Source organism: Pezoporus flaviventris, unplaced genomic scaffold, assembly GCF_033815535.1.
Source record: "Pezoporus flaviventris isolate CSIRO_AGI_PZ_B2104156 unplaced genomic scaffold, CSIRO_AGI_Pfla_v1 ptg000047l, whole genome shotgun sequence".
Lineage (NCBI taxonomy): Eukaryota > Metazoa > Chordata > Aves > Psittaciformes > Psittacidae > Pezoporus > Pezoporus flaviventris.
In genome coordinates this window covers 2871684-2898051 of record NW_026892595.1, presented here as the reverse complement: position 1 = coordinate 2898051, position 26368 = coordinate 2871684, and the positions used below count along the sequence as shown (strand labels likewise).

At 40.5% G+C, this 26368-nt stretch overlaps 1 protein-coding gene across 1 annotated transcript in view; it reads left to right on the top strand.

Annotated features, from left to right (window-relative positions):
- The window catches only part of ADARB2 (adenosine deaminase RNA specific B2 (inactive)), a 310582-nt gene that overhangs the window by 223220 nt on the left and 60994 nt on the right, over positions 1 to 26368 (top strand). Inside the window, exon 4 of the mRNA XM_061468035.1 lies at positions 24170 to 24284. Coding sequence (XP_061324019.1) covers positions 24170 to 24284 — 115 coding nt within the window. The remainder of the gene's footprint in view (positions 1 to 24169; positions 24285 to 26368) is intronic.

Sequence of the window (26368 nt, the reverse complement as noted above, 5' to 3'; positions counted from 1 at the left end):
CAGTTTAAAAACTACATGATTTTTTTTCAAATAGCTGCCTAGTTTCCATTCATACCTTGAGGCGCTAATCAATAAAGTATAATTATCTCCTCTGTTTATAGGGTGGTGCCTTTTCTCCATTTGAATCAAGAACTATTGAAAGGCTGTATGAGGAAGACCTGAATATATGTGTCAGGATCAATTCAGAGTTTAAATTGCTTATAATGGCTTTTTAAAGTCAATGCAGATATCTCTGAGTGGCCTAAAGAGAGGGTGACAAAAGAGTAACTGTCTGTGTCACTAAGCAGTTGTTTTTGTAGTTTAAAGGGATATTGTCAACTGGAAATGTAGGCAAGGTACTAAGCATAGTACTAACTACAGCCCTATCCATCTTGCTGTCACAGCTTTTGATTGATTTATTTATTTATTTTAGCTTTCTTTTCTGCCTGATTGCTAGTGAAATATTAAAAAAAAAAAAAAGGAGTTTGTTGAGATCATGAAGCTGATCATAAAAGGTTTTGATAAATGCAATCACATAAAGCTGAAGTTGGGAGGAATGTCTGGAGGTAATCTGCTTCAACTCAAGCAGGATCAGCTATAGCGGGTTGTTCAGGCTCATGTCCAGTTGTGTTTTGAATATAACCACAGATGGAGACTCTCTCAGCAGCCTGTTTCAGTGTTTGACTATCCTCACAGAAAACAAACAAACAAACAAAAAAAGTGTTTTCTTGTTTTCAGATTGAATTTGAGTTATTTAGTTTGTGTCTATTGCTTCTTGTCTTATAACGGGGCACTACTGAGTATACTCTGGCTCCCTTGCCTTCATCCACTCACTTCACAAGTGAATGAAGATCATAAGGATTTCCTTATGGGATCCTCCTAAACCTTCTCTTCTCCAGGCTGGACAGCTCCAGATCCTGCAGGCTCTTCTCGAGTGAGAAATGTTTCTTAGTGGACCTTTGCTGTGCTCAGGCCAGTACATCCATAGCTTTTATACCAGGGAGCTCAGCACTGGACTCAGCACTCCAGATGTGCCTCACCAGTGCTGAGTAGAGGGAAAGGGTCAGAAAGGATGGCCTCCCTTGATCAGCTGGCAATTTTCTTTCTAATGAAGCCCAGGAGGCCATTTGCCTTCTTTGCCATGAAGTTAGATTGCCAGCTCACAGTCAGCTGCTTGTCCACCAGGACCCCAAGGCCCTAATCAGCAAATCTGCTTTCCAGCTGGTCAGCCTCCAGCCTGTCTTTGTGCTTGGGGTTGTTTCTTCCCCAGGTACAAAACTTGACAGTTCTCCTTCTCAAGCTTCATGAGGTTCCTGACAGACGATTTCTCCAGCCTGTCAAGGTCCCTCTGGATGGCAGCATGACTTTCTGCCATATCAGCCACTCCTCCCAGAGCTGTATCACCAGCAGACTTGCTGAGGAGACACTCTGCCCCATCTTTCAGATCATTTTGTGAATAAGTTAATGATACTGGATCCAGTGTTGAGCCCTGGGGTACACCACTAGCAACATGCCTGAAACTGGGCTTTGTGCCACTGTTCACAAGGTTCCAGTCTTTCAGCCAGTTTCCAGTCCACCTCACTGTCCATTTATGTAACCCATACACGGTCAGCTTCTCTGTGATGCTGCTATAGGAGACAGTGTCAAAGGTTTTGGTAAAGCCAAGGTAAATAACATCCATTGTTCTCCCCTCATCCAGCAAGCCAGCCATCTTACTATGAAAGGCTATCAGATTGCTCAAGCACCATTTCCCCTTGATAAATCAATGTGGACTGATCCCCAGTTGTCCTCTTGTTCCTCATGCATTTGGAAATGCTTTCCAAGAGAATTTTGCCTACCACCTCCTCAGGTGTGTAGGTGAGGCTGTCAGGCCTGTAGTTCCCAGGATCTATTTTCTTGCCCTTTTTGAAGATAGTGACATTTGCTGTCTTCCAGTCTTCAGGAACCTCTACCAGTTACCATGGGCAGGAGCAGGATATTTTCCAATTAGTTTTCCTCTGACCTACAAGTTATTGAGATAATTTCAGGAAAAGCTGCTGCAACAATTTCATGGTCAGTGCTGTGCTGGAAGCTGGATGAGGAAATCAGAACTATCCATTCTGGCTCTAAAATCTTTGAATTTGAAATTACTCATTATTTTGTCAAGTCAAATGTAACTGCAACAATACAAATACAACACCTTTTTTGCAAGTTGATTATGTTCCTTTAGCACGATTATTTAATAGTCCTAAACACTCTTGTTAATAATGTGTGACAGGCAACTGTGGTGGGAATGCTTCATGATTCCTCCTTATGCAATATCATGCTGGGATTGCGCACCCGCACTCTGCTGTTTGTGTTATCTGTACTTCACTCCAGACGTGTTTTATTATAGTACTTTAAAAAGGAGAATGGAACATTTTATCACATTTTCCTGCCAAACCCCTTGTGTCTATTTTTTTCTTAAAGAATTGTTTTTATCATCTATCTTTTACTGCGTATCAGAGCATTATCTTCACCTGTTAAGGGAAAAAAATGAATGGACTTGCAGTGTACAACAGACTGACAGCAAATCATAGCATGGATGTTCCCTTCAGAATGACAGTTATACCCTAGATGGCATAGTGACTAAATAACTCATTGTGAGAAACTCCTTTTTGCAGACAGTTGTTAAATTGAACGTATTACCAAAACAGAACGTAAGAATTATCGCTTGCTCTATGGCTATTTTTCTTTAGGTAAGGATATCTGCCTCTTTTTTTCTTTTTTTTTCTTTTTTTTTTTTTTTTTGCCTTCTGTAACTGTAAGAAGCAAACTGGAAGAACCAGTCCAGTCCTCAGCGTCATTACAACACCATTATGGTTTATGCTGACCTAGCATTTTCACCGTAAATCCTGCTTTCCGCATGAGTCTTGAGATCAGGGTTCATTTGCTGTACAGGCTTGTTCAGGGGAAAATATTCTTTTACGCGCTTTGAGAACTGAGCTTAGCCCTTTTAAAATTTACAGGAGAGTGACATACAAATAAAAATGAATTTTTTCACATGCTTTCTAGTATTGTTCTTTCAGTCCTGTAGCAAAGAATCTAGATCTCAGTTTGAAGTTGAGACTTTGCTAACATTTAATGGGAAATTAGTATAGCTCTGCATAGATTAGAATCAACACATTGCCCATTCAGATGAATGGCTTAATTTATTTAGAAAAGTGCCTAATTTTTCATAGTGAATAAATATTCAAAAAAACTTTACTATATGAAGCAATACAGAAACTCGTCTATCTTTGATATTCCAAAGACTGCAAGGTGTTTTGTTTTATTAGATCAGCAGCAGATCAGTAATGCAGGTGAGCATATCTACCTACTTTAAGCTAAGTATTGACATAGACAAAGGGTTAACCTAAGGCAGTCTGGAGCCTTTGCTTTGGAACAAGGACTGGATCCCTCCTGCCAGCAGAGCTGGGCATTGCTGAGGAGCTTCTGGGGATGGCAGTGTCTCCAGCCAGAATGGCTGACTCTGAGAGAGAAGGTCTGGCCACAGCTCTATCTCCCATTAAGGTCCAGACAGTGTAGCTCAAGGGAGGAAAAATGTGCTTTTAAGCCTATTTCCAGTGCAGAGCCCACCATGTGCTCAGGCAGTTTTTTGACATCACACAGAGCTGACTGGGGGCTCTGCAGCATCCTATGGCTTGCCATGGCCAGGACTTCATTGGTCTCTGCCAGCATCATGGGCTTCGCCTAAGGCACCCTGGCTGAAAACACAGCAGCTCTCAGCTCCTCAGCAGAAAAGGGCTTCTAGCTGCAGCATCCACAAACACTGGATAAATCAGGCCCTAGTCCAACCTACAGCCTGCCAGGATAGTGCTACATATTGGACAGGCTCTGCCACATCCCTAATTAAAGTGTAGCCTTGTTTAGTTACTGAATGGAAGACCCTAGTTAAGGCTTTACATCACAGCAGAAGTCATCTGGATTTAGTCACGGTTTGTTCCTATTGCCCATAACATGTTGGTTCAGCAATGTGAGTATGCAGGAACAGGACCAGGGTAGGAAACGGTGCTCCAACATCTGAGCTCTCATGCTTGGAGGGTGTCCTTTCCCTGGGCATGAGTACAGCTCACAGTGGACAGTGGGCTTTGCTTCATCTATCAAATTAGTGTTCAAACGCAGAAAAATTTGTCCAGCAGATAACCGGAGTCATCCTGTGGGCAAACCAAGACTTGTCAGCCCAGCTCCTACTTTCCAGAGCCTAAAACTGAAATGAGGATTGACTCTTGCTTAAACATTAAATAGGGAAGGAGGAAAAAACCTTCATTCCTGTCTCCCTGTCATCCTGTAAATACATGACAATAACATGGCAGTGCATGGGTTTACACCAGTTTAGCTTCACACAGAGTTTAACAGCTGATTTAAATTCAGCAGGTGCAAGTTTTCTGTGTGGACAAGACTCAAGTCTATAGGAAATCAATGGGCTTAGGCGTTTCTGAAACCTTCCCCTGCGCCAGACAGTAGTACAAAATTCTCTAGCACTGGGGTAAGTGACTACATGAGGTGCAGGTCAATGTTGAGTCAGGCCAGCTGACTGATGCTGATAAAATCTGTTTTCTGCCTCCCATTTCACATCCACCTTCATTTTTAATTTTTTTTTCAGATACCCTTGTTAAAATGACATCAGGATCCTAGTTTCATCTGACAAAGATTAGGGACAAAAAGAGATTGAGAGGGCTGTTTGCAAAACTGTCAAAAATGCGGAGGGGTCCAAGTGTAAAATCTATTCACTTTCACTTTTTCCTACTGATGGGTATAATAAGAAAATACTTTTCATTCATCCATGAAAAAAATTAGAGCTATATGCACATATATATAAAGAATGCAGGATATGATTTGGCACAAATGCTTTAATCACATGCATTTCAGATGTAACCTGCTTGTAGCTTCACAACTGGGAGTGTAAGACATCAGTCTCAAGTGCAGGCTGATAATAAGCATCATGAATCTTCCCTTCAGATCCCACAGCACTTCCCCAACAAGGGGCTTGATTTGTCCTGGGCTTTCATGCAAGGCTTTCACTGAAGGCAAAAGCAATTCCATGTGCAGAAAAGCCCACTATAGCATACAAAGGCAGTCACTTCTGGGGGGTGAAGCACTGCAACTTGAGCCAGGGCCTTGTTGTCAGGAGAATTGTCTTTTTTTTCTCTTCCAAAATACTTGAGCCAAGAAATCATAAATGAGAACAGAAAATGCCATGATATCATTAGCGTGCAAACAAAGGAAAAGGACATGTTCTGTGAGACTCCTCTGTAAAATTTGTGTGGCTTAATCATGCTTTTAAAGGAAATAAAAAGGCATCTGCTGCTCCTGCATGCTGCAAAGCACATGTGGAGAATGAAAGAAATGCACAGAATAGTCTTTTGTGATGTGTGAAACAGGCAAAAACACTGGAAAACGGTGACCATTTATAAATGGAAGGTCATTCTATTTCCTTATACCCGTGAAATATTTCTTTCCTATTTCAATACTGACAGGGAGAAATACTTAAATCTAATATGATGTTAACCACGTGAAAGCCAGTTCTTTTATGATTGATTTTGTTGAATTTCATATGTACATACACACATACTTGGAATTGCAGAGGGATACAACAGGCAAATTTGCAAGGTAAAGACGTTTGCTAAAATAAATCTTTAAAAATAGCTTTGTTTTGGATTTTTTTTTTTCTATAAAATCTCAAACAGGAGTAACTTCCAGAAATATTTGCAAAATTATCAGAAATCAGATACCAATTAGTGGGAATTTTTTATTGCTGCCACTGGAGTTTGACCTGTCCATGTTTACATGGATGAATCATATTTGAAGAGGGAGAAAAATATATTTGTGTTTTCAAGACTGTCAAGTTTTAATCTTTTATTGCCTTAGCTTTACAGATATTGATAGGGAAGGATTTCTTTGCTTGAAAATAATGAACATAAAATTTGGTATATTTACAATTTTTGAATGAAGCCCAGTTGAAATAAGTGTTACAAAGTAAAGTTCATACACAGTGAGAATCTCTAGCATTAATTACTCCTGAATGTTTGTGAGCACCCAAAATCCTGACATAAAAGCTGTAATTTCTATGCAAAGTAGATAGGATGATTGAGTTATAATTAAAATGGTAATTATACCCTTAATGCTCTGTATTTGACTTTTCAAAAAATGTTATGCTCCAAGAAAAGCTATTTAAAGATCAGAGAAAAATGTTTGAAAAATGAATGTATTCAAGACATTCCAGATCTTTTAAAATCCAGTTACTGATTTTTACATGCTTTCAAGTGTAGTCTGAAGCATTTTCTTCATTTATTTTGGTCGATGGAAATAATAAAAAATCATTGGAACGTGAAAAGCTGAAGCGACTGCAATATTCTCCAAGTTGATATTTAACACGATAAATATTTGAAATGTTGGAGGGCAAGCAACAGTATTCATTTGCTGACTAAAAGCTTGGCCTTCGTCCTCCTTACTGGGTGACGCAAGGAAAGAGCCAGTGGGAATTCAGCAACCCTGTAGTTTCTTCCTCTCTGGTTCGAGAAGTGTCATGCTGTACCCCACATGGGATAAATACGACATTTCCTTTGATTCCTCATTGACTCCTTAGAATTAAAATGAGAGCACCTAAAGCTATACATCAAATGTCAGGAGCAGCAGCCTACTGGAACCATATCAATATTTGATGATGTATGGCTTGCTGGGAGGCGTAGGAAATGCTGGCCATGGCAGTGGTGACAACTGGGATGCTTTGCACTCACCCAGCCATAGTGAGTGCCTGGAACTGCAGGAAGGGCTAGGAGAACAGTGCCTATGAGGGGGGACGCGCCTATAGAACCAAGCAGGGACTGTGCAGAAGAGTGGGGCCATTTCCCAATCACTTCCAAGCTTGTTTTATCCAACATGTGCACTCACTTGCCTGTGTAATTAGTATGCGCAAACTGGGATTATGAGCATGTTTATTCACTTTAGGGTTAGTACAGTAGTCCCTTCTGCTGCTCAAATAAGCACTCCTCTGAGGAAGGCAAAATAAGGGCCTCAGTAAGCTAAAAGCATTTACAGTAAAACCCGTAAAGTTGTGCAGTCTTAGCTGCTTGGGTGTTTTGTAGCATTACTCACTAAAAAAAAGTCTTTGCCTCCGTCTGTTTACTCCATGTACCCATCACTTACCTTGGACTTAATGACTTTTTATTCTTATTAATCTGCAGATATGGTTTATGGTTGGAAGCTTTTCTTTATGTCCCACAAAAAGCATAATAGGGATGGTTTAGGTCAAAGTAGTGAAATTTTGTAATTTCTGTAAAATACACAGAAGTGTTTTCCTGGTTTCTAGCTAGCTTTCTCTAGCATGAAAAGAGAAAATACCCAAGGACTTCATTGCTGCTGATCTACTTTCTGCTCTCTTAGTCCACCCACGGGAGGTGGGGAGGAGCTCCGAGCAGGCTCTGAAATTGGGGTAAAGCTGAAAACTCACTGAAGGAAATTAGCTTAATCCCTACATGCAATTCTTCATCTAGTACCTGACCCAAAGCCAGGACCTGCATTCATCTCACTAGTGGGTAGTCCTCCCAGTAACTCACAATATTAATCTGTTCGCAAAATGGCTGATGGCATTTTCCAGTGTATGCACTGAGTAAGATCGTTGTTCTCATTGTGTGCTAGGTCTTGTCTCTACCCAACACTAGGTTGTAACACCTGTAACTGGCATCATAAATCTTCTCTTCTCATGCCTTTATGCCACATACCTGTAATGCTCAAGGGTCCTCCTCTTTTCCAAGAGGACAAGAAATGGTAACAGGAGAAAAAAAGGAGAAAAAAAAAAACAAACATCTGAAGGCTACAAGGGAAAGTAGTTAGCATGTGATAACAAGATAAACCTTTGTAAAGAGCAGAGAGTTATTCAGAAGAAACAAAGAAAAGCTGAAGAGCAAAAAATGGCACACAGGCAAGCAGTGCATGAGAAAGAATGAAGAAATCGGGAAGGAAAGGCAGGGAACCAGTACTATTGGCTGTCATCTTCTCTTGCTTTTTTGAAAGAAACGTTTGTGAAGTTTTTTTTGCATTGACTCTGTTTCAATATCCCATCCCTTCTTTCATACAATGGTTTATAGTCTGTCTGCATCCCATAACTGAGAGCTGCTATTAGCAACCCCCTGCAGTAAGTTCTGAGTAGCTGATTTTTAGCCACTGAGATTTTTAGAAATCGCACTAGTTAGCGAAAGACATGCTATAGGTATACATCAATGCCAGTTGGCCCAAAAAAATGTGCTGCTAGGCATCACTGATAGCCATTTGCTATTCCCTATTTCTACAGATGTAGACTGAAATTAAATGCACAAGCAAATTTTTTAAAAGCTTTGCATAAAATGTTGAATTCATGAAATAGCAAAAATGTTCCACTTTTAAAGACACAGGAAGTCTGAACCAAAGTCTGCTTAAGCAACAGTAAACACTTCTATGGATTTCTGCAAGATTTGGTTCAGATTCTGAATTCTTTCCATATGTAACACAACTACAGTCTGACAGGGAGGCTTTGTGGGGAAAAAGGAAAAACTTTCCTAAAAATATTGGTGATGGTAGATATAGGAGTTTGGTTTAGAAAAGCTTTACCATTAAAAAGAGAACATTTTGGACAGCAGTCTCAGCCATGTCCAATCGGACTTGCCACATCGAAGTGAATGTAGCTGACCCTATTCTTACTAATTGAGGACCTCAGCAGCTGTGGTTCCTTTGCCAGAACGGGCAGGAACATGTGCCAGTCACTAATAATTATTTCTTTCTTCTTAATTTTGTGCTAGTCTATGCCTTTTGAGATGGGTTTTACATTTGAATCTTTCTAAACTAAAATTCTCAAAGTACATTGCATTGTGCTTCCTTTAAGGGGCTTTGCTATTCCCTTAAGAGATCTTTAGAAATGTTTGTATTATGAATACTCCTGGATCCTTAATCTTCCCGGGGAAGAACAAGACAGTCAGCCAAGAGGAGAGAGGGGGGTATCTTTCTCCCTTATTCTGCATTATGTAGAATACCTGTAAGACTGGTGCAAGCTGCAAAAGCATTTCTTTCTTTCGAGGCACTGAACCAGAATCAGCCCTTCGTCTCCCTAAGTCCCAGGAGGCCATTTTTTCCTTAAAACAATAGTCTTTAATGTCACTGCTGTTGCCCGCTGTGATGGAGGCTCAAACCCAAACACTTTCTTCTGCCTCTAACAGAGGAAAACCTCTGACAGGGCTGCCTCTGACCAGTGGTGCACAAGTTAGTGTCCACTGTGTCCTTCTGGTGGGACAGCTGTGTACCTCCCCAAAGAGATCTTGACTGTTGATTTGCTACCAGCAAGTACACAAAGTGAGCAGCTGCTGATGGAGCCACGTGGTAAGAAGTGGTTGTCCTCCCTCCTGCAAGGTGCAATATCCCACACACCCTCCACCTTCCCTGCAGGGCAATCAAGAAGGCAAAATTGCCACAGAGATTTAAATACTGAGGCCATGGAAATGTGATCCCTGGAGTACTGTGGGCAGATAAATGCAGGTAGAAAAACTGAGGCACAGGGATTCAGTAGCTGCTTCAACAAAATAGTTACAACTTCTGACCGGCTCTGTCATGTCTAATACCAAAAAGCATTAGAGACTTACTCCCTTGGCATCACACAACATAAAAGGACAACCACACCTCTAGCTTGGGCCTGAAATGAGACTGAGCTCTTTAAAGGTCTCCAACAATCTACCTATGCAAGTTTGATACTTTAAAACCCAAGGTTTTTTCCTTTTCTGTGGCATGACAAGGCATTTTGCAATGACAAGAAGTTTGCTCAAGTATCTCCCAGTTTGTACCCTGAGAGATTTCCCATCAACCTTGCCCTGAAAGACATCTTTGTACCTCTTTGATAAGAGTTTGTTGTAGTAGAGGTTTTTTAGTTGTATCTGCACAAAAATATTAAGAACAAAATAAAGTAGTAAGGAGTGAGATGTTAAAGTTTGGATAGAGAAAAAAAGGGTAATACTACCACATTCCTGATAGAAGCTGGTGTTAGTCTTGCAACAGTTAACTTACTGCTAAAGAAACCATAAAATACATGATATGTGGCATAGATTCTAGAAAAATAGTTGTTGAGATGTGTTGAAAATGTCAGCTAAAAAAAGCTTTCTTAGCCACCTTAATATATATAAAATGGCAATCTACAATTTGGCATGACATATGCATATAGAAATATAAAGTACATGACTAAATACAGCTGTACCACATCATTTTAGACAGCAAGGGTAAGACTTTATTACTCTGTTTGTTTTCCAGGTCACAGGGTCTGTGATAATTTCATTAGCTGCTGAAACATATTTTTTACTGTGTTCCAAGGACAATGTTAAGTGCACAGGACTACTGTTATTGGCAGTGAAAATTAATATCTAGGACATTTCAATAGGATCTGAACATTTCACTACAATAGCATGGCAATGTAATGAATGTAGAGCTAAATGGGATTTAGGAGATGGGATTTCATTCTATTTTCTGGTATAAGGAAATCACTTTATTCTGATTCACTTAATACTGGTACCTTTTCACTATTACTACAGGACTGAAATTGAAAGAATAGGCAACAGATTTAATCTGCTGCTGTGAGCCAGAAGATCTGGGCTCCCCATATGGTCAGGGGAGAGAAACAGTCTCTTATGGGAAGAGATGGCCAGAATATGGCCATCAGCCAGGAGCTTTGCATGGCTCTATGGGCTGACCACTGGAAATGAGGGTAGCTACTGAAATGTTCACGTAGAAATAGCAACCTCAAACATTCAAGAAAAGGTGAAGAGAGCTCAATTTCCTAAGTCCACCTCCTCTAGCACAGCCAATTGCCTAGGGACCACTACACTACTTTGCATCATGCACCCCGCCCCTATGGACTAAAGCTCGTTATCCTCAACGGAGAGATGTTACACTTCACCATGCTGTTTGGCTCAAAGTACATCTTGGTATTACTAATCAAGGAGACAAAAATGTATGACTTAAAATCATGTCCGTTCACAGCACAATCTGAATTGAACCATCTCTTGACTGCTCATGGAAACAGAGGGGTGGGCTACCCCAGGACACATATAAAACAGACTAATATGCAGATTAACTTTTGAGAACATACTGGATTATAAGAAGAGGGAGAAGAAATATAAGGATGAAGGAATATAAGGAAGAATAAATAAAGAAAGCCTGTGTTGGCTGTGGAGGACAGAGACGCTGAGGTACAATTGTGTTGCCCATCTGTGTATTACCCAGCCATTTGTCAAGATGGTTATCTTGGGGCACAATGTGGAAGTGGCGAGAAACCATCAAACAAAAGAAAGTGGCTCTGTGGAGCTCAGGGATAGCTTGAAGCCGTACAGCTTCAGTGAGAGGATATTTTGGCACTTTGACACAAGAACCATAGAATCACATTTCCCAGCCCGATGACCTTGCAGAGAACTCTCTGCATCATGAAAAAGAAAATGCGCTCATTTTAGCTGTCACCGCTGTATGGGCAAAATATTATTATTATTACTGCATTACTTCACAACTAACCAAATGTTAAAATGCAGTAGATCACCCCCCATTTCCCTGCCAAGCAATATGATGGCTTTTCTTTATCTTCCTGTCTCCTTTTTTTAAAATCAGTTTCATTTCTAAACAGGCACAGAAATTGTGCGAGTCAGAACAGCAGTGCTCAACCTTGGCAAAGGAACTCAGGGTTTTTAATGTTTTGTCAGTTGTAATCAATGGGATCAAATATAACGCTTTTAAATTCCTGTCTAAGGTTTCCTTCCATTCACCCTGCAAAGCACAGGCGTTATACCTGCAGTGTAGGAAGTAACAAACAGCTGGCCACATCCGAGAGCGTGTTGTGTTCACATACACATGCTTTCATACCCATGCTGCTCTGAGAAGGAAAAAAACAAACCCACAAACCACTGCTAGAGTAGACTGTGCCAACCTGCTACTCACCTGTGAAAATGAACTACCCAGATTAATTACCTGACAAAGGCTGGACCGCAGCTGTCAGCTCAAAACGAGAGTAGTGTGTCAATGAGAAACAAAACCGGAGACATGCTGCAAAGGCTTTGTGTATGTGCACCAGGTTTCTTTTTTAATTGTTCCTTTTTTTTCTCTTTTATTCTTTTCTTTTCTCTCCCCACCCTCGTTTTCTTCCCCTTTCTTGAGAATTTCCCCACTGTTACTATCACTTGTGGTTTGTCTTGCAGTCTTACTGAGGCTCTCTGTTCCTAGAGCACTCCAGTGTTGGGGTAACCTGTACAGACATGGAGCAACAGCACTGCCAGCCGCAAAGCTGCACAGTTATACCAGAATTAAGAATCCTAACAAGCTGGCTGCAGTATTAACTGCTGCCAGCAGTATCACACGGATAGATGGTGGTTAAAATGATGATAGCTGTACAAGGTTGGTTGCATACTGGCTAAAGCTTCTTATTCTTCCAGATTCCCTTGGAGGATTCAGAAGTCATACCAAGAGCAGGCAACCCTTCCCCTTCTGTAGACCAGGCTGACACCCTCTGTGCTCATTTGCTGAGTGCAGGATCTGGTTGCTATCAGGGCTAGGCATGGCCAAAGGGCCAGTGCTGACCAAAGCAGAGCTCTTTCACCATTTGTCCTCCAACATTGCCTAGGTCTAAAGCTAGGCGCTATGCAGAGGGGAGGGATAGGCAGAACAGTGCTAGTCCCATAATAAGCTTGGCCATAAATTCAAGTGAAACACTATTTTGACCCCACCTATATCAGAGAAGTCACATGCACGGCTTTACCAGAATATTCCTGTTTTACAGGTTGGAAACTGAGGCAGGGGCTGATGACATTACTGGTATCAGGCTGCTGAAGATCCAGGCACAGGGGTAGAAAATCACCCCAAATCCCAGAGCCTTTATCCACTCCCTTTCGTGCCTGCCTTTCAGACTCAGAAATGATTTTTTGTTCTAATTTAACCATAGTGAAAACAATGATATGAGACCCTGCAGTTTGAAGCCTATATAGGGACTCGGGAAGGGTCCTGATCCCGTAGCTGAAATATTTGTGATGCAGACAAGGGCGACCTAGAGTCAGCAGTGAGTGCATAAATCACTGCTCACCCTGGAGCCCTCTGCACTGCTACCCCATCCGTTACACCTCCAGTTGTTTGCAAAGCCTTTCTCCGCCCGCAGGGAATTTTAAGTCAGATGCCTGTAGAAATTCTCAGATTAATTTAATTTTGGGGAGGGAGGCAGGGGAATTTAAGTGAGGGTGGTTTTTTTTGTTTGTGTTTATTTCTCCCCTCCGAGCTGCCTTTCATTGCACATTTACTAGTTCTGGAAGACAACACCCTGCTGACACTTAGAGAAGCATCAGTGAATAAAGTCTGTTGTACAGGCTGCAAAGCCATCTGGACTTCCTACTGAAAAGGTTGGGCATGGTTTTAGGCAAGATTTTATCACGTCTGAAAAAAAACCTTCTGCACTCAGTACCTCTTCCAAGGTTGATGTCAGATATTTTTTCTTTTGTCGGTTGCAAAACAAAAAAAATTGACAAACAGTTGGAAGGCAAAGAGGATGGAGATAGATATAAATCTCCAGAGGAGGCTTTGTCAAAGGTAGTGGAGTATAAACAAAAAATAAATTAGTTTTGGTGTTATCAGAAACTGGACAGACTTTGATTTGTATAATAGTTTGTCTGGGTTTCCAGACCACCTAGACAATGCTTCTGTGAGGCAAAGCACAGATCCACTTGACAGAAGAGGTGGGGGAAACGGTTAAACACATAATCACAGGAGGAGAAAGAGTGAAGAAAGACAAGAAGACAAAGGTGCAATGGCAGGCAGCCTTGAAATCCTTTACTTCTTTGCTCTTATTATTTTCAGGGTCTTCAAGCAGCATGTTTGTACCTTGCTGTCCATATTAGTCATCTCTTGAGTCCAAGAGTTTTGTGTACCCCTTGTTTGCTCTACCCTTCCCCTCAGATTTTGGCAGGACAGTCTCGTAGCACAAGGCTTATGTGCCAGCTCCTGCTTGCTGAGGAACCCTGTGAGCAGAGCAGGGGAGAAACACGATAAAACTTATTGGTGTGCCCTTTAGGTTATGTACATCTTAGCAAGTGAGCTAACATCCCACAGTTACCTTAAAAACACAGATTGGTGACACAGTTTTATATATTCTGAGAGCTGGGTATGAAGCTGGTTATTCATCTTTTCTCTCTGGAGCTGATGTCTGAGTTTTCACCCCATGATTGTACAGAGGAACCCAGACATGTACTACCAGATACCTCAGATATCCTCTGAGGTATTTTTCCAGAAGTATGTTGTGCCGATAAATGAAATTTATTCATATTTGTATTATACTTTTTTTTTTTTTCTGGAAAGAAAGAATTGCATATTCTGTTTCTTGTCTTTGACACTAACTTATATGAGCACAAAATATTAAAGCTGGTTGTCTCTCAATTATAAAGGAATAATTTTATAATTTTATCATTTTATAGAATTTGGTCAATTTGTAGGTAAAATGCTTGGATTTTTTTGCGTAAGTTCTTAAATAAATAGACACAATAGTTTTTAATTTAATTACTTGGTTTTCCATTTATTCTTTGCCTTTTTCCTCTCAAGAAGCTCTTCTTTTATTGCCCCCAGTGAATAAAGCACTTAAAGCATCTTTCCCATTATGAGAAAGTTTTCTTAAAGATTTTATTTGCCATAAGAAATCTGAGCTGTAAGTGAAAGCTGCAACATCACACTTATCTGCAGGCAGATCCTTTCTACCCTACTCACAGGTATGGTCCCAAGGGAAGGTCATCCTGTGGGGACAGCCCATGCAGTGCCACTCCACAGTCTCCTGGCCTCATGCACAGTCCTTCCCTGTGCTCTTGTTTAAAGACAAGTCTGCTGAGGCAACAGGTTTTGCCCAAGAGTGTTGACACGGGGTTTAAAATGTCCATTCCCAGGTTCTAGGTGTGGACACCTGGCTAGAAGGTTCTTGACTGGAGATGGAGGGAAGAGTGATGGAGAAGTGATATTTGGTTTTCAGAGCATGAGCTAAAAGTAATGCTGACTTTTCAGATACAGGTTCTCAGCAGATACAACACAGTAAAACTCTTCCTTAAGTTCATCGATGTTATGTTAATTGCTTGTGTTTGTCCAGTAAGGGAGGGACAGTTTTTAGCTCTGACTCCAGGCACACACCACTCCGAAATGGCTCTGTTGGGTGCCTGAATAGCAATCGGGATTCAGCTGAACCACAATTCTGCCTGCCCTGGCACAAAGCCACCATAGATGATGAGAACTGCCCTGCTAATTACACATTTGAGGAGAAGCCCAGAGAAGGGTGAGGTAACAAGAAATGCAGATTTCCTTACCACCCCTCCCAGCCAAGGGAACGGTTGTTAGCAAGGTTACAGACGAATTTTGAGAATCATTACAGCAAATGACAGCAAGATCTTGAACAACAAGAAAAGAAAAATTCCAATGTCTGTATAGTAATTGCCATGCAGTGTATTATATGCCTTGCTCTGTAGTGATTCAGAAAGTTGAATCATGCAGTGCCTTGCTGGGATCAGCAGTTCAGAATAGATTAAATTTGTTTTGGACACTGCCTGCACCCTGCTTTATCTAACAAAGCATATGTGTGATGGAGAAGGCTCTTAATAGCACAGCCCCTTAATGAGAACCATAAACACACAGATTTTCAAAGTGATGCTCAAGGGATTTGAGCAAGCACTGTTCTCTTCCTGTTTTGAACATTTACCCAAGAGCTGCTAACTGGTTAGGCTGCGGGAAGAGACCAGATCTCGAACAGCGAAGAGTATTGTATGTGCTACCATTGGTTTTCCGAAGAATATTTGTTTTCATGCAGCTAAGAAAGATAAAGCAAAGAAACAGAAAACTGAAAAGACATTTCTCAGATAAACATTTTTTTTTTTAATTAAAGAGCGATGACTTATAGTATGAATCTAAAATCTAGGGGTTTATAGAGCACATAAAAGCCTTTTTAGAGAGTTAGCCATTCCTAGGCACTGGTGGCTTTACAGAGCTTTTATCTAGTTAAAGAAAACCTATTCGTGCTAATTTAATATCTGTAATGTACAACAGCTTGACACCTGAGGCTTGTCCTAAAGCAGGCACAAGGCTGCAAAGCGAACAACTACTTCATTGTTTTGAATTATTCAGCACTTGCAGCCAACCTTATGTGTGCCTCTGTAGGAAGAAGGCTTTTGGATTAAAGATCAGTAAAAGAAAAGGAAAAAGGCAAACAAACAACCCCTCCTTTCTGGCATTTGTTAGCAGGTGCAGTATTGACTTCAAGAATGATTCTGCAGAATTGGTATGGACATTCTTCATTTCCAGAGCGATAAATGCAGGGCTGTACTCAGAAGAAGCAAAGCTGGAAACTAGGCATGGTTTCCTTTAGGGAACAACTGTTCATGTCAGTGGAAAAGCTTGTTTCCTCTAAATTCATTGAAATGGTACTTATTGGTAGCATCCTTTTAGAGCAAGATGAATGTAGACAGCAATGAATCAACCGCAGATAGAGGGGCTCATATGTTAGCATCCCAGCATTAACACACTAATGTGAATTTAAAGATTCTAATTAAACCTACATACAAAACGTTTTTCTTACTAAGTAGAAAACCATACTTTTTGGAGGAGCTGGAGCATTTGGATTTAACAGCCTTTCCTTTTTCAATTGTATGCTTATTTTGTGTGTTCCATTTTCTTTCAGTCACTCCAGGGGTTTCTGAAACAAATAAAAAGATACATTATATTAAGTTTGATTGATTCCCTGTAGTCAAGGGATATATTGAGAAAACAGACCTTTTTTTTTTTTTTTTTTACACTGAGCTTGTAGAATAAATTCCCATTTGATCTTTGTGCTTCCAACTGGTGCTACAAATTTCTTTTGAGATATTTAACATTGATTAAACTCATTTATGGTATCACATAGTAGTAGCGGTACTCAAATAAATTCAGGAGCTTTTTCATTATAGCTGAACTATATATAACTGATAACTATATAGTTATCAGTTTCTAAATTTGTCCCTCCCTCCCCAAATGCCCGAATAAAACTTGGCTCCCACCTCTCCATTTCGAATTTGGTATTTGTGTGAAAAAATTCTACATTTAAGAAAAAGTTCTATGAACAGTGGGTAGAGTGCCTCTTTTTGCCAGTCATGACTGAAAATCTCACTGAAGAGATTTTAAACTGTTTACTGGGAGACTTTGTGTTCCCTAGTAAAAAAGTTTCAGATGAAATGGAGGACTTCCAGCTTGTGTTTAGCCACTCAAGGATCATCATAAGTGGGAAGCCTCCTGCAGCCTTTAATCATTGCTGGAGCATATGCTGTATATATGAACAATTCATCAAACTCTGATGAAATGTTTTTAAGCAAACCACACATTCATTAGAACAGGGTGGAATCTAAACCTAAAGAAGTCATTGAGAAACCTCCCAAGCATAAAGGTGCTGATATTTACTCTAAATGGACCTTAACTAACTCTCCCATCCCACCTTTGTCTCATCTTTCTTTCTCAGTGGATGCTGCATCCTCCCAACCCCAGCACAGCCGGTGGCTGTTTTCATAAAGCTCTAGGTTTACTTGGAAACCCCCAAAAACAAATGGGTGGGAGAAGGACTTTACTATTCTGACTCCCACTCTATTCTGGGATCTTTCAGGGCATTTTGTTATTCTTTTGCCTGTCCCACAGAGCTAACTTCAAAGTCTGTCTCATACAGCAGCCAGCACGGTGCTGATATTTAGGAAATGATCATTAATGATATAAACAACAGAGAGGAGGCAAATATGTTTTGTGGGGCCTGGGAAATTCACAAGAGCAATCAGCCTCCAGCCTGGGTGAGGGGGGGAGAGGGAAGTAGGTAGCAAATAATATCTCTGAGCCCAGGAACCCAGGCACAGTCCAGGTGAGTTGCCCAAGTAAGCTGAGGTCAGCTGAGCCACTGAGTCTTCATGAATGCAGAGAAGATTTGGTACATTTGATGATTACAGAAATAAGGAATTCATGGTGGTAACCCAGCATCATATGTAGCTAAAATGTTGTAATAGGACTGTGAACAGATGGCAGGTTTGGTGAAAGCGATTATTTTGACTAAATCCATAGGAGCAGCTGATCTCCCCTATCAATCTTGGTAAGAAAACTGTGAGGATATTCAGTGGCAGAAGTGCATTACTGGAGTTTCCCTGAGAAGCTCAGTGTGGGAATGTGTACCCAGTTTCCTCTTGGGCAGGACATGCTCAATCCCCTCGGAGAAGACCTCTCTGAAACGGGATGTACATCAGATATACAAATGTATTCAGCTGAATGAAAAAATATTGCCAGTCAAAATAAAACCACCTCCATCTAAGATACAACAAAGCCAATATACCCTGGCCCTTGAGGGATAAGCGAAAACCAGACAAAATGATCAATACTGTAGGAGTTATGATCAGAGAGAAAAAATTACTGTACATCTCAAGGAAAGAACCACAATGAATTCCCTGGCAGTGCCTTGTTCTTTGAGTAATACCCTGTAAATGCCTGTGCATGCTTGAAGGAAGGCTGAGTTATAACGGGCTGTGGATTGCAGCCTCCAGCGTGGGTGAAGAAGTCCATGCATATCCCTGCTTGGAAAGTCTTACCACTTTCAGTGCCACTTGTCTCACCAGTTCTCTTGTGAGGTGGCTAAAAAACACACCCTTTTATGCCTGGAGAAGTCCAACTCATGACAAAGCATGGGGGCTGCTAGGAAGCAGGGCAGGGAAGGAAGCCAGCCTGCAATCCACTGCTTGTGTCCCCCTTCCCTGTCCTTCCCGAGGTCACCCCTGCCTGTCCATTCCTCTAGGTCCTTGTTAGACCTTTCCACCATGCTGGGGGTGCTCCTGGTGTTAAATTGATGCTAGAAGACTGATAGTGGAGGGCAGCCCATGCCCGCTGTCAGTTTCTCTTCTTCAGGCTGCATCTTGAAGATGATGTAGTACCTGGGAAGAGCCTGACTAATTCATTGGCTTGAGGATACAATCACTTAGCGATGAATCTCCAACTAGCTACAGCAAACTTATTTACAAGCCTGGGAAAAACTGTGTTGTGTAGCAATTTGCCACACACCCTGTCCAGGAGCAGTACCTTAGTATTGATATTCTCTGTGCTGTTTTCCTCCCCTGCTATTCAGACAGTCAGAGTCCTCCACAGGAAAAAAAATACAAACTCCTGTCAACAAGTGCGTGTTTCCCCCTCACCAGTAAAAAGAAGTGGGCATCTCCTTTTATCTGCGAAGAGAGTTGTGAACTTAATTCAGCCTGATCCCCATTCATTGTGTTCAACATTTACCCCCCCAAATGTCAGTGATTTTCTGGAAAATAAAGTACTTGGGAGACAGGAGAAACAGAGCCCTTGGTGATATCTGTATAGCAGAGTATTTCTTCTCATCCATATGCAAATCTAACCTTTTTGATATTTCAACCCTATAAACCCTAAGACAGGATTTCAATAGAAAATGTTTACTAAAGGCTTTCTCCTTTATAATCTATTGATTTTAATATCCTTACTACTCCTGTTGAATGTCAGTTTTACCCTGAAGACTCCCATTGCAAACTTGAATACATTTAATTATTTATACCATTTGAAATATTAGTGCTGAGAAATGACTAAAAGTTTCTAGTTCTGTAATAGTATGATCTGAAGTTTGATTTTCCTTTGTGAATAACACTAGTAATTTGATATGGTAATCAAGGACAGATGAATACTTCAGACAACACAGCGCAGTTTTACTAGTAATAACATCTATTTTTCATTTTTCCAGCCTCCTTGTATATGTTAAAGTGTACTGAAGGTTCTCACTGCCTTTTTTCACAGTCAACAGTTTAGCATTATGTTTTCCTTCTTCTGAAGGTGCCTGAACAAGTAACTGCTGCTTCCACCAGTGATGGCATTTAGGCAGCATGCATGGGTTGAGTGCAACCGAGAGCAGATTTGCCCCTCAGTGTGGGTCTAGCAGTCTTGCTTGCCTTACTCCTATCACTCACTGCATTAGTAAAACAAAGCAAAGTTTTGATCTCAAAGAAACTGTGTCTGAGACAAATATTGCTTGTACAGAACAATCTACATGAAGACTTATGAAGGGTAAGATTTTGATAGCAGGCAAACCAAAGCAGAGGAGTTTGAAACTCAGCACCTATAGGGCAGTTCTTCCCCAGAACTGTGTTTTTCATCCCAACACACATCCATTGTCTTAATTTTTCCTCTTTTTGACTACCAACCTGATAGTTGTTCAGAAGCTGCAAAGTTGTAGTTGGCTCTTCTATTTACTCCAGATGAAGAGTTTTATTTCCATCCATATCTGACAGGAGGAACTGTGGTACCACCAAACACAACTTTTCTCTGAGATTAATTTTTTTGATAGTAGAGAATAACAAAAGAATGGTTCATTTTTTGTATGATTTTTAAGTTATTTCTGATGGCAGGAAACACAGTCTAGCTTGTATCCTAAAAGTTTAACCAGGCTCACAATAGCCATCAGTAGTTGGATTTTTCTGGTTTATAGCCTATCATCAGGAATGATCATCTAGATATATAACTTTTAACAGCCTAGGATTATTGTTTAAAAGTAAAGCAAAAAAATATCTGGAATGAAGTCTTTCATACTAAACTGAGCAAGGAATACGTGTACCAACTTTTATTTCCACCATACCTGCCCTATATGCATTAGATATGTTTGTAACCAGTTTTGGTTTCATAGAGACATTGAGAACCAGTCTAAAGGCTCTAAATAAACAGAAATACTGTCACTGAGCACATGACTGGGTCAAGCCAAATAAGTGCTCTGATATGTGTTAGAGGGGAAGGCAGTGTGCTATGCTTCTTGTAATATGTGGATATAGGCCAGGAATCCAACATCATACCCAGCTCTGCCACTAGACTGGCTTTCATGGCCAGAGTATTCAAGGCCCTGAAATTAATGCTGCACTACATGAAGCAATCCTCAGGGGTTCAAGTCTCTCACAAGGCTGAGCCATGCTTCTCTTGACAACTTTTCGCCACCTGCAAAAACAGACTGCTCCTTTTCTTCCTTTCCATTTTACTTTGGAATATCCATTTGGAAACTTAGGGCAATAAAATAGCCTATAAACAACCCCTCAGATTAGACGCTATGTTTCTGGTTGTTTTTCTGGCATCCTAGGTCCATTCACGTATGTCACTCCTTTGGTTTTATTAATTTCACTGCCATCCTTTTAAGCAACAGATTCAAGACAAAAAATATTCACTTGACTTATTTTAGCTAAGAGGCCTCACATTTAATGGATTTACTGTTCTTTCATGTCCCAGGTCACTCCTTGAGATCAGAAAATGTGGAATTCCTTATCGTCCCTAAATGTTATCTGAAGTCATGTCGTTATTTTGCCTTTAGTGAGTCTCTTTACTCTCTGGCTTTGGAACCTACTGCCAAATGAAGTAAAGAAAGCTCTGACTGTGGGGATTTCTAAATCCAAAGTTAAAAGTTATTTGTTCTATTTAGCATTTTTAAAACGATTCTTTTAGGAATTGTATGTGCCTCTAAGCTAATTAACTCTTAATGAGAGCAAAATGCCCTGGGATGCAGATTTGGAGGGTACGCTAGAAATGCAGGCATGGATTGGACTGCAGTACCGCAGGAGATGAAATTTACGATTGGGTTCTTTTTTTTAAATGATGGTGCAGATAGTTTTATTGAGAGACTCTTTTTTTTTTCTTTCTAGACTAAATAAAGCTGATCAGATTTTTAGTCCACCATATGGGGCCCAGTTATATCAGTCCTGCAAATACACTTTAGTTTTCCATTACAGATGAAGCCACTCTTCAACAGGGAAAACAAGTTTAGAAACAAACTTTCATATTATGAAAGACAGGCAGTTTTCCAGCACTGAGCACTTAACCAGAGCACCAGGAAATCAGAACACCTGGCTGTGTTCAGCTCTATCCTATTCCCCTGGACCAGTCCCTCACTCTTTTAGTGCCTTCACTCATTCATCTGTAAAGCAACTATAATTGCGTTTGTATCACAAGGGTACCTTGATGCTTGACAAATGAGAATTAACCCAAAATTCATCCTTCAGAAACACTGTATGAGCAATACCTTACTCACATGGTGGTTATGGACAATTCGATTAGAAGAGGTATAAATGCAGTCAAAGTGAAATTCCATTTAGGATCGGTCAAACTCTTCTTAATTTTTCTTAGTTTTCATCTAATCCTGGTGCAGGATTTAGCATGCCTCTCCCATAAGTGGTTTATATGCCTCTTTCCTTCTTTTGCAACAAGCCAGCATATTTTGTTCCATGTTATATTAAACTGTCATTTTGGGCAAATGATTTTTTCCCAGAGCAATACCTTGGAAAGCGGCATTTAGCAAAACAAAGGAAAAATATTGTGTCAAAGAAATCCTGTCCTGTATGTATATGAACAAATGACAATCATAAGGATTACACATGGAAAAATTATTCCAGATTTTATGAAGAAGGGGTTTCATAACTGTTGTTATGTTTTATCTAATTAGATTTTTTATATTTGCTATAATAATGTTAAAAATTAAGCAGACTTTCTGCAACAAACTGTAGAAACATATGGTGTACAGCCTGCAGAGGCTCTCAGTGGCAGTAGTATTACTGATAATATTTGTGATTTAGAATCTGCTTTCCTCTGAAAAATAGCTGTGTATTCTCCCAATTTAAAATACTGTGTTTTCACCAACATGTTTTCATCGCCATTAACAGTTCTGGGAGAAGAAGTATGGATATGATCTTTTTAAATCCATTTTCACTTCTGTGTGTTTGTGGATCTTTCAGGGTGAGGGTGGCTAAATATTCAGGCTCAGCCATGAACCCACTTAAAGAAACCAGGTGAATTCAAGGAGACCTGTTTTACCAGGACCTCCCCCCAGGTCGCTTCGCCCAGCATCAGAAGAAAAAGTGGAGTTGTTGCTTGGTCACGCTACTTTTCCTAACAAAGGCACAATCGCTTGGGGCTAACCAAATTGCAGGGTGCCAGGAGTTCTCCTGTCAGCACCCCAAAGTAAGCTGCAGCCCCTAGGAACTGCTCCTGGAAAGATTTGTAGGTACAGATTAGTTTCCCATAAGAAATCGTACAGCTTGAAAAATAAAATAAAATAAAATCCTTTGGGTCTTACTTTATTATGTTCATACTTGCAAAGCGCTTTAAGAACAACTCATGCTAACAAAAAGCATTCCTCTGACTTATCTCCAATGTATGCTTGAAAGGCTGTGTTCCAAACAAACTGCAGAGATTAAGTAAATGAAAAGATACTAAACGTTGCAGCAGGGAAGCAGTCCAAGTGTTGGTGTTCTTAGGAGCATCAAAGGTGGTTTAGGTTCACATTCATGCATACACAGTCTGCAAAATTCACTTTTTAAACCTTTTACCCTGTTTGGCTTCAGTAACCTGCTTCTCAAGGCTCTCCTAGGTGACTGGACCCACTCATACCTGGGGGCTCAGACCACACAGTCTCTAGAACCCAGTCCATGCGGAAATTTAACAAATCTGCTGTTCTCAGGAGGAGACCTGGCAGACAGTCCCTCAGCACTACTACACACCAGTGAACTTGTGCAAGCAGCATCTTTGGTAATAGGTGCAAGCAGGGATTCCCCTTGCCTTCCCCCCAATGGCTGTTGAGGTGGCATTAAATATAGCCAAGATTCCTGAGCCGACCGTTTCATCTCAGTAGCTGAAAGTCATTAAAAACTTACCTTGAAAGCAGAAACAGGTGGTCCCTACCTATAAATCAGGCCCTAGCTCAGCTCTCAGACTTCAGTGGGCTCATGGATATTTTTAGTGGGCTCAGAGAAAAAAGTGGTTTGGTGGGACATACACATCCACCTCTTCAGCTCACTCCAATACAATGCTGTACAGACCAACAAATTTCTTGTGAACTGATCCTGGACCAATATCTAGGAAGCTGAAAAAAAATCAGCCATGAAATCTTCTCATTTCACCACTAATCCTGGTCTATATGGCTCTCTAGCTTTAATTCAGTTAATTTGGCCATTTCTGAGGGTGATGTGGGTAGTCGACGGAGAGATACTCCTTTTATCTATGCTTGGGTAGGTGGTGTCTAATTCTAAAAGGTACCTCTCGGCAGTTGACAGCAGGTGACTAATCTGCAGAATTAACCAGGCTCCTCAATCAGAGAAGTGAAAAAATTCTTTCTGACTGTGTCTTTCAGGATTTTGCGGACTCCGTATACCAAATGGTTGCACAGAAGTTCCAGGAGCTGACAGACAATTTCACTTCCATGCATGCACGCCACAAAACTCTTGCAGGCATTGTGATGACCAAAGGTAAGAGATCCTCTCATTTATTTTCCTCTGGCATTTTTCATGAGTAAGTAATACATTATTTACCTGGTCAACAGTACTGAAAGATACCTTTACTCCCACACTGAAAAATAAATAGTAATGCAGAGAAAAGAAGCATGAATTATTTACACCTCACGTGAGTTCACACATAAGGTATCGGTAACAGAGGAAAAGATTTGTTCATAAATATGTCCCTGCATTGTTTCGCTGACAGGACAAAAAGCCAACTTGTCTAATTTTGCATTTCCTAATAAATGATGAGGTTTTAGTTATCAATTAAAAGTTGTATTATATATTAATATCTCTTTAGATCTGGAAACACCAAATTCTTGTTGTTCAAGACAACCATAAACCTTGTTTCAGACTTACAACAAAAGCAAATCTCAGCCCATTTCCTTTCCCATTAAAAGAAACAAATCCAAAGCATGCATAGCTTTAATTCTGCTCAGTTCAAAGCATGGGAAATGCTTATCAGCAGGGCCATATTTGATATTCTCTCCTGTTAAGATATAACTGACAGACACATACTATACAGAAATCTTTAACCCTTTGATGAACCCTGTTGCACAGTCTTTCTTTCTATGTGATCATACCTCAGTTGGGGCACCTCAGTATTTATGAGCATGTCAGCAGTGGAGATGCTGCCATAAACTTCATTCTCACTCAGATGGATGGTGCAATGGATTGAGTTTAGAAAGACAATAAGCTCAGCGGGGAAAGGCATGTATAATTCACCCAGGCTTGTCTTACTTCATCCTTTCAACAGTTACGTTAGCTAGATTCAGCAGGGACAGTCGTGAATACTGCAAGGCAGCAGCATGGAGACAGGATTATCTGATGGATCTCTTCCAACTGCAGAACCTAAATACGGCTGAGAGTTCTGGGTAGAGTAACTTACTCTCCAACTTTCTGATATGAAAAGAGTAAGCAATCCTCTCCTGAAATTAAATGTTGAGAAGTTCACCTAAAGTCTTTTAGACCTCTGGTTGAAACTGAACTGCTCCTTAGCTAAATTTGTTATGATTTTGCTTAATCTGCTTTGGTTAGTTATTTTTTCTATTACTTTAGGATCTGTAATAATGGATGAGTCTTCCATTTTTTAACTGCTGCACAGACACAGTGTTGTAAAACCACAAAACGTGGTTTATAAATCCTATAGACCACAGGATACATATTCAGTACCAAGAAAAATAAAAGGGAGAGTGTGATTGACTTTGGGATGTGAAAGATGCAAACTACACCCAGCATAGCAACTGGCTTGTCATAGTCGGATTCCTTGACTGTGGCACTCATCAGATATAAACAAAATGCTGTAATTTATTTAGAGGAGCACCTTCCAAGCAGGACCACAAGGAAGAATGTTTAAACACACCTTTTATGAGAAGCTAAGTTACAGGAAACAAGAGCTGTTGCTTTAACCACTTTTTGAGAGGAGGTTGTACTCAGCTCAGTGTCCCATTCAGTTTTCTTACACTGTGTATTTTGCCTCTAAGAATTTCATCCCATTCTACATTGCCAGGGTACTGCTCCTGCATTCTTTAGCCCAGGCCTAGACTTGCCTTAAAAAGGTGTCACCCAAAGGTGACTTCCAAAATTGTGGCTACTGAGTGCATTCAGTGCTAGGGGTGCGAACGGTCATGTCCAGAGCTCTGCTAGCCTTTGCTGGGCAGTTGGGACTGACTGTGTCTCTTCTTCGGGGAAGGGGTGAAACTGCCTTTTCCTGACATGGTTTTTTATGAATCACATGCCCTTAGTGGTATTTTACACATTTGTATTTCATATTTCATCTTAGTCAGCATTAAGACAAAGTGTAATTTTACTTGTGTTCACAAAACATTTCCCTCAAGGTTTCTTTTTTATTTCTGAATTCCCTGTTACGAATTCCTTCAATGTGTCATTTATCCAGTGTGTCAATATCTTACTGGTTTTGTGGAGCCTAGAAAAGAAACTCACAGATACGAAGTGATTCACAGAAGACGCAAAACTAGAAACAGCCTTATCTTGGTATATGCTCCAAGAAGATTTGAGTTCTTTCTAGCACAAGAATGTCTGCCAGACATTGTAAG